At 43.5% G+C, this 9393-nt stretch overlaps 1 protein-coding gene across 2 annotated transcripts in view; it reads right to left on the minus strand.

The window, feature by feature from the left end:
• IKZF3 (IKAROS family zinc finger 3) overlaps positions 1-8834 on the minus strand; it is a 49937-nt gene extending 41103 nt beyond the window's left edge. For both annotated transcript variants that reach the window (XM_033170832.1, XM_033170831.1), the window contains exon 1: positions 8484-8834. In XM_033170832.1, coding sequence (XP_033026723.1) covers positions 8484-8490 — 7 coding nt within the window. In that variant the 5' untranslated portion in view covers positions 8491-8834. The remainder of the gene's footprint in view (positions 1-8483) is intronic.
• Positions 8835-9393: the final 559 nt, after the last annotated feature.

The raw sequence follows: 9393 nt of genomic DNA on the forward strand, positions 1-9393 counted from the left end.
ATTTAACAGGGAAGCTTTTTTATATATAAAAAAACAGCCATTGCAAAAAAGGAGGTGACCCCAAAACAGCTGGCATTTGCCTGGGAGGCAAGGGGTGATATATTATTAGCTGCCTTCCTCCTGGGGAAAAAGTGGCTGGTGGGGGGGGGGGAGAATTTCATCAGAACTATGCTGACCATAGAGGAAGGGGAAGGCTTAAATTCCCTCCTCACACCCCATATCTTAGGCCCTATAAGAACCCTACCGCTGCAACTGCTTTTGATTTGAATGGCATTCATGCAAGTAGTGGCCGCATTGCCAATATGGCTTCCCAACGCGGCCAGTTACCAAGAGGGACTCCTGTGCATTGCAAAGGATTCTGGGCCATGTTTCAGGATGCACAGAGTGCTAAGCCTGCCCTGCCCTTTGGGGCGCCACCAACGCTCTGCAACGATCCTGCACACCCTGAACATTACGGAGAGGCCTCTGCCAACAGAGACTGCGCAAAGTTGGAATAAACCAAACTTATTCCTGCTTTCCCACTGTGAGCTGCTGGCTTCGGATTTGATTTTTTAAAAATTGGACAACTGGTTAGGCCGTTAGGGCCTAGGGGGAACATGTCCAAGTATGGAGTCCAGCAGTCTGAGGTGGGGGGCTTGGGATGGATGTGGGGGCAGAATATATATACCGCCACCACTGTGAGCAAGGCCTGTCATTTACTGGTTGGTTGGCAACCCTAGCTGAAAACTGCAGGGAAAGTTTAGCAATGGTGCAGAGCCAATTTGTCTGCCATGACATATCGCAAAACCCCTGATAAGCTGGCTGAGGAATACTGACAGAAAGCCACTTTTTGAGGGAGAGTAATCAAGCGTTCATCTCTTCTAATGGTCTCTCTGCTTCTCTCTTTCTCCCTCCTTTCATCTCCTTATCTGAGAATCTGATGTCTGTTTAAAAAGAGAGAGAAACTTGGTCCTGGCTGTTACATAACTGCAAAACGTAGCTCACATGAAGCGGCAGGAAAGTGTTAACCGCTTCCCTTGCTTCACCACCAAGGTTTATGGGACATATATGGGGCCTCTGCAACATCCGAGTAGAAGAACTTTGATAAAAGAAGGCCTTTCCAAACCACTGCCATGCACCGCTCCTTAATTTTTTCTTCTTCTTCCTGAAGATGAAAGTATTGTTTCCCGGGATCTGACACCACATTATTTGGCGGTGAAGGGGCAGAGCAGTTCTGTTACCCAGTCTGAGTAGAGAACCTGCAGCCATCCAAATTATGTTGGAATACAGTTCCCATCAGTCCCAGCCAACATGACCATTGGCCGGGGTGTGGGTGTGGGTGTTGTAGTCCAGCAACATCTAGATGACACAAGCTTCCCTGCCCACTTTTAGAAACAGCCTGCTGTGACCCAGGGCCAGGCACACCCATGAGCCAAGGCAACTGTCTCAGGCATTGGGGACAGGCTCGTGCCTTACAGCATCCTGCAGTTAAGCTGCCAAGATATAGATAGACATGTAGTCCACCAATGCTATTCTCTGGGGCCAGTCATGCAGGTAGGAGTGGAACCACTGCAAAACAGTGCCCCCAACTCCTAACGCACAGGACACCATGGTCAATAGTATAAAAACTGGATGAGGGTTGCACTCCACTGCCTCGCCTTCAAGGGAGGTCATCTGTCAGGGTAACCAGGTCTGATTCTGTGCCAAATGCAGACCTGAATCCAGAGTGGAATGGGTCCAGATAATCTGTTTCCTCCAATAGTGCCTGCAGCCAGGGGCATAGCAAGGGGGGACAGGGTGGTGGTCCGCCCCATGTTCCATAATGGAGTAGTGACAAATTATCAAGGAACAATTTGGGGGGGAGGAAATGGGATTTTTTTTTTAATTTTCTTTTTTTTGAAAATGCCTGCTCCAAAGGTCTTATCTTACTATACTAGGAATTATATAGCTATATATGAAATTTCATGCATATCGGTTAATATCTTGACCCTCCTCCACCAAAATAGCTGTTCACTTGGCTGTTTTCCTATGTCGTGAAGGCTGAAATTTCAGTTCAGTGGAGCACTTACTGTTCCCAACCCTAACCCTGTGGAAAGCCATCTAATTAGACTTTAATTTGGTTTTGAGATGTTTTTAGGAGGTAATTTAATTATTGTTTGATTTTATACCAATGTTATGTATCTGATGTTAGCCACCCTGAGCCCGACTTCGGCTGGGGAGGGCGGGATATAAAGAAAAGTTTTTTATTATTATTACTTGTTATTATTCCTTTGTAAGAAAATATGAAATAATGTAAAACCATTTTTGCGGGGGGGGGGATCAATGGGGGATTTGACAAGGAATTTTCCGCACCAGGTACCACCTGACCTTCCCATGCCTCCGGGGGGGGGGGTGACAAAATTTTTTTGCCCCCGGGTACCAATTTACCTTGCTACGCCACTGCCTGCAGCTGAATCACCACCAACCTTGCAAGAAGCTTACCCCAAGAGCGGATGTCAGAGATGGATGGAGGTGGTAGCTGTGGAACACCTCAGAATCCAGTGAAGGCTTTTTCAGCAGCAGGAATAGCACCACCTTCTTCAAGGCAGGTGGGACAACCCTTTGGTGCAAAGATGTGCTAACCACCCTCTGGACTTACCCATCAGCCCCCCACCCTGACTTGCATGAACAAGTGAGGATGGGCAAGGGTGAAAGGGCAAATGGTTGGACGGATAGTCAGAAGCACCTTGCCCATATCCTCAGGCCTCAATAGCTGGAACTGATCCCAGAGAACTGGATATGACAGTGTTCTGGGTGTCTCACCAGAGAATATATTAGCAACAGCATCCAGGTCTGTATAAAAGTGAACCATTTTGCCCTGTTTAACTCTTCACAGCAGGCCTTGAATGGTTCCAGTGCCCCCACTGACAGCATGTTGTCCAACATTAGAGAACCAAAATCCACAGGATTGAGTTTTGTTCTTAAAAAAACAAACAAAAAACTATTAGTGAAATGGTGGGAGATCTACAAGTCTGCAGGAAAGAGGACTCATCTTGTCAAAATTTTAAAGATAAGTGTTTGACACAACTCCCCAGAGCTGGCAGGTGCCAAGGAGTTGGGGGGGGGGGCTAGATGTCACCCATGAATCACTAGTTGCTAATCTCTGTCTTAATTAATCGATTGTGGTTCTGTCACTTGCACCTCATTGACAGATTGCAAGGAAATGGAGCTTAATTTGAGTCGGAGCCCACCATCTATTACACAATGGTCTGAAGAACTTAATGCATTTGCTACATTTGCACATACTTTTCATAAACACCAATCTCACTTGGATACCGATTTGGACATTTGGGTAGCATCTATTGAGCTATACGAGTAAACTAAAATGGACATATTGATAGTTACTGTATTGTTAATATGAGATGATTGGGGGGTCCCCATCCTCCGCTCCTTTTTGTTTTCTTTTCTTGAATTAATTTTTGCGGGGGGGGGGGGATCGAAAAAGGAAAAAGAACTCACCAGAGTTTAGCCCCCAAAGAGGTACTGAATGCAAGCAATTGGTTCTGAAAACTAGGATGTAACAATTAATATAAAACAAATGTCTTTGAACGTACACAGAGTTCATTTCTCTTGACAGTGCATGACTATACCCAGGCCTCTGTGAGTCTGGCCATATATCTGGGATTGAAGGGGATGAGCTTCTAGGCCAGAGGATGTGGGTTCAAAGAAGACTTGGTCAACCATCTCCAACCTGGAGTCCTCTAGATGTTTTGGACTACAACTCCTGGCAGCCCAAACCAATGGCTGTGCTGGCTGGAGATGATGGGAGTTGTAGTCCAAAATAATCAGGAGGGCACTAAGTTGGAGAAGGCTGCTTCAGAAATTAAGCAAAACAACCTTGGATGAATTAACACCATCTCAATAATAACAGAGAGCTTTTGAAGATAAACCAGAAAGAAAATGACTAGAAGCACTGAGATTTTAGGGGGGGGGGAGGATTCACCTGCTATCTACTTGATTCACCTGGTATCTACTTATCCGGGTTGGAAATTATATATACTGTATCTTCCAACAATTCATAGATTAAAACTGAGCCTTTCATGTAAAAACAACAACAACAACTCATTCTCACACCCAAGAGTGATGCTCATGGGAACCCCCTCCCAAAACTGCACACTACTGAAGTCTCGTCTGTTCTTGCTGTTTATATATTTACTCTGCAGGCAGTGTGGTGTGCACTGCAGCGCCTTCTCAAGCAGGGAATATTAGTAAACTGACCAGAGAATGAATCCTACCAGCTCCTCAACTTTAGAATGTTCAATCTCACAATGGATCTGGCTGCCCTTATTACAGATAGCAGCAACTCAAAACACATTAAAACTGTTTATCTGGATAGAGAGTTTTCCAGATTTTGTCAGACTACAAATCCCATCAGCCCCAGACAGCACCAGTCAGTGGTCAGGTGATGGGAGTCGTAGTTGAGCAACATCTGAAGGGCTACAGGTTCCCGTCCTTGAAGCAAATGTATTTCCATTCATGGGCACTAAAATCATGATGCATTCCCCATTCCAAGAGTTAAGTTCTGGGGAGAGAGGCTGAATCCTAAAGAATTGCAGTTCTAGCAATGCACACTTAGTATGTTTTTTTAAAGTGTCAGAACTCCCAAAATCTCTCCAAATGACAAAATGGGGGTGATACGCAGGGACAGACAACAGACAACAGGGACTGTCCCTGGTAAAGAGAAATAGTTGGGAGGTGTATACGAGTTCACTTCAATCTTGCACAAAAATCAAGCAAGCTTGTTTCAGGGTATGAGATGACGGGACATCGCTAAAACATACATTTATTCCACTGTCTGCTAATATTTGATACTAAGATTGTGATTTCATACTTTCGTAAACTGACACATTCATAGGCAATGCAAATAAAGAGGTCACATCTTATGCACAACTCAGCATTCACGAAATGAAAATATTGCCAATGTGGGATCCAGTGAAAACCAAAATCTGATTCCTGAGACCTGTTGCCAGGTTTTTCGGAACATTTTTATTTTTGTGAAGCTCCTGTGCCCTCAACAGCTACGTTGGCAGGCAGAAATTCACAAAATACAGCTTTTCCTAGAATTGGAAACGGGGCAATGGTCAACTCTCCCCCCCTCCATGTTAACATATTGACTGTTACAGTGCTGTTTAAGTCACAACAGACCTATCAGAAATTTTGTGTTCAAATGAAATGTCCTTCTGCAGCTGTACAGAGGAGACCAAACTACGCAGTGTGAAAAGTTTGTACAGAAAATTCACTTTATCCGCTAAGGTAAGGAGGAAAAGAACGAAGAGGAACAATATGTGAAACAATGGCAAAACCAAGCAATACCCACCCACATGCCCTAGCTTAAAACCCTGTTTGATAACTATATATTATAAAGGCCAAACCATAGATCTGGCAAGAGAACCGGGTAGAGAAACCCAGGTCATCTAAAAAGCAGTGAGGAGAGGACATAATTTTCAAAGAAGGATTAGCTGTGGAGAATGGTCACTTTCGCAGCCTGTAAAGGCCAATTGCAGGATGCAAATCTCATGTGCCAGTGGGTTGAAAAACAGTTGGAGGGGGGACAGCTCTGAGTGGGAAAGCAGCCAATGGGGAAAGGATTGAGAGCGTTCTCCCTCCATGCCTCTTAGAATCTTCCCAATGTTGTTTTTCAATAAAGCAAAAAAAGGAAACAGTTGAGGCTTCACTTCTGCACGATACAAGCAGGGTATTTTGCTTCTCTCGATCTTTCAAGCCTTGCTAAAGCTGTGCCGGGAAGCAAATTGCACAGGAACCATTTCAGCATTCAGCTTTGGGAGGGGGCCATTAAGAGATGGGGAATGAGATTCACAGAAGGATTTAAAATCCTGCAAAGATGGGGGGGGTTGGGGGGGAGAGGTAGGGTTCTGGGGAGAAGCAGCCCAAATTAAAACAGTATGTTCCAATTAACCAAGTTAGAACTGCTGTTGCTGGTTTTAAACCCCCCCCCCCGCACACGTTTTTGCAGGGTGGGTGGGCGCGACAACAAAGGAATTTGACCCTATGGCATTCATAGCCACAGGCCTATGTAGTTGCTTATGGTAATAGTTGCTTGGCGTTTAGAACTAGTGAGGTGCTCCTGAGGAAGATTGCCAAGTGGACTGAAACACAGTGGAACCCAAGGATTCCTTTCTCTGCCTTCCCTAAATGGAAACCAAGGAAAATTGGACAAAGTTTAAAAAGTTGGGAGCAGCTTTTTTGAGCAGCAGACCTCATGTTGAGACTTTCAGAGGGAGAGAGAAATTGCATGCTAAACCAATCATCCACAGAGCTAAATTAAGGTTGCCATATTTTGAAGAGCAAAAAAAGAGAGAGGACGCTATGATGACTCTCGTTTTAAATACCCCCTGCTATATGTAGGCTATAGATACTGTGATATACTGCTGAGGGGGCAGGAGAAGAGAATAGGAAAGCAAGTCTTCGGCCACCAGTTATGTCTATGTCTCATCCAGAAAGTATGGCAAATTTTAAAAATCCACTTGGACAGAAATTTTACCCCTGAAAAAAAGAGGGTGTGCCCTGGAAAAAGAGGACACATGGCGACCCTGTAAATATCAATGGTGGAATGCAACTTAAAGAAATCTTCTTGCTTCTGACATTTAAAAACAAAGAATGAAAGAACATGCTGGTGCTTTTTTTCTGTTTGCCACCAGATTTCAGAGAGAAGACACCATAGCCTTGGAGCTGCATTCTTCCAAATGGAATCCCCACACAAAAAAACACACATCTGTTTTTATAGTGTAATACCCACTTGGCCAGAGAGGACCTTATCACTGGATAAAGCACCTGGCAGGACCCACCACATTTTAGCACCACTAAGCAAACATCTGCAGCTCAATCCTCATTTGTATTGACTCAGAGGAACACCCTCTGACTTCAAAGGGGCTTTCTTCTAAGTAAACATAGCTAGCATTGACGCCCCCATAAGAAGTAACTATTTCTTTAAGATCATGCTTGGCAGCTACAAATTCACTACAAATAAATGAATAAATAATGAAATCTGCTTAGGAAGTGGCGGTTATCAAATAAAAATATTTGATACAAAAGCCATCCCTTTACAGGTTACAATCAATATCCCAACATCTTATTTGCTGGATGAAGAGTTCTTTGGAATTCAAAACGCAGAACGTCAATGGAGGTCGGTCTGATGACAGATCGGTCACACGGATTTTATATCTCTTGGGACCCACCCTGCCTGGCAAAGTGCTCTGAATGCGGAGCAAAATTAACAATTAAACCCCTTTAAATTGTCAACGACTGCCAGATTAACATCTGAGACAAAGCAACAAGCAACACTTGCAATGTCACATCTAAAGCAAGAGACACTTTACAAACAGCCTGATCCTGTTGACGTTCACTTGCATGTAAATCTTCCTTACTCTGAAGCAAGTGTGCACAAGATTGCAACCTCACTTTACTTTGTAAACCAATTTGGCTGAAATTTTGAAGTTTTGACCTATGAAATATGTATTTTACTGGTGTGCGTATCCCTCCTGGTATGTATGTATCTGAACATTTAGGTTGTGCACGCATGAACTAAAGAGAAACATAACAAAAGGGAACAGGAGAAAGTATTTCCTAAAATACAGCCAGCGGTCAACGTGGACTGCAACCACCCTACCAGAAGAGTTCAACTTTGTATTGTATCCTTAAGGTACTTTGTTATTCCAGAAATCTACATCTTAGTAGCCAATTTAAAAAAAAAACACTGGGGTCTAGGAAAGAAAGTAGCAATTCATAAATCTTGCCATTCTGGGGCGTGTATTTTAAGGCAGTTCAGCACTTTAAAAATATATATATTTCTCATTGCAAAATTCTAATGGAAGTAGAGAGGAAAACGAAGTAGAAAAGTCCAAGAAAACAATAGATTTCACCGTCATTTTCACATAACAAGTGGCGCTTGGGTAATACTATTATCGCCGAATTCCTTTGTGTTTGTGTGTGTGTGCTTTATTGTTGGAAGAGCGGGGTTCAGAATTGTACAAAAGCTGTGAAACAAGAGAGACTGCATTGCTTGGTCTGCTGTTCTAAGTTCTCATCGTGGCAAAGCTGTATTTCAAAAAAAAACAATAGAAATCGTTCCCAAGGGCAGAATCCTTTCCCTTGCCCTAGTGCTTATTTGGCCTGTTTCATTGTCCTACCTTGCACAGAAGCAGCACACCAGGACCTCACAGAGAGTGAGAGGTCAGTGTGCCTCATATTTCCCTGGCATCCCTTTTGAAATTCTGTCTTGTGGTTCTCAGGAGCTTCTGTGGATGTGGATGTGTGTGGAGGAAGAAGAAGAAGAAGAAGAAGAAGAAGAAGAAGAAGAAGAAGAAGAAGAAGAAGAAGAAGAAGAAGAAGAAGAAGATCAACTATGAAACTGTGCACTACTTGCGCATGAAAATAAAACGAAAGGAAAGGAAAGGAAACCAGGGTTTTGCTAAAACAGAACTCGTCAGAATTGTATCATCTCTCACCTTCCATTTTGTTCTGCAGCAACTGCTCCAGATGCTTCTCTTCTGGGTCCTGGGATCCCTCTGGACTTTCAGAAAGAAAATAAGATTCCCAACCTGGCAGGCTTCTGCTTCAAAAAGGAGCTGTCTTGCATCGCAGCAATGACATCCAGGGTTTGACAAGGAAGGGACAGGAAATACTTGCATGTTGTGTAGGAACAGAGCGCCCCCAGGTGGTGGGGGGAGGTGGCAGATCTGGTGCAAAAACATAATAACGAGGCACAATTTTTTAGCTGCTGTTACTCATTTGTTGAGAGGTGGGGAGCAGGAATCCAGCAATCCTTCTCCAAGCTTCTGTTAAGGAAGCATCGTTTCCCCAGTCTTCTCTCCTAACTCTGTGCGTCTGTCATCTGCTTCTCCCTGTTTGATTCTAATTATTTAAAACCATTGTAAACATTAGCAGTGTGTTTCTGTGCACATTTATTCAGAAGTAAGCCACACTCTGTCCAAAGGGACTTACTCCCAGGTCAGTTTTTATAGGACTGTGGCCTAAAGGTTACAAATGCAATTTAGCCTAACCTTCCCCACAGGGGTTGTTGTGAGGATGAAATGGGGAGGAGGATGAACATGGTTGTGTACACCACTTTGAGATCCTTAGAAGATAAAGTATATTTCTATGGTATATAAATGAAATTAATAAATAAAATGATTAAATAAAGCTTGTGAGGCCACTACTGACCTGGGCCTGACTGTTGATGGGCAACTTCAAGGCCCCTCTTGCTCTCTTTTCATAGGGTTCTTTACCTTTTAGGGACAGATTTTTCCAAATAGAGGACTGTCCTCATCTCTTCAAAGATATTTATTTATTTATTTATTTATTTATTTATACATACATACATACATACATACATACCCTGCCCATCTGGCTGGGTTT

This window comes from Lacerta agilis, chromosome 14 (genome assembly GCF_009819535.1).
Source record: "Lacerta agilis isolate rLacAgi1 chromosome 14, rLacAgi1.pri, whole genome shotgun sequence".
In the NCBI taxonomy this organism is placed as follows: Eukaryota; Metazoa; Chordata; class Lepidosauria; order Squamata; family Lacertidae; genus Lacerta; species Lacerta agilis.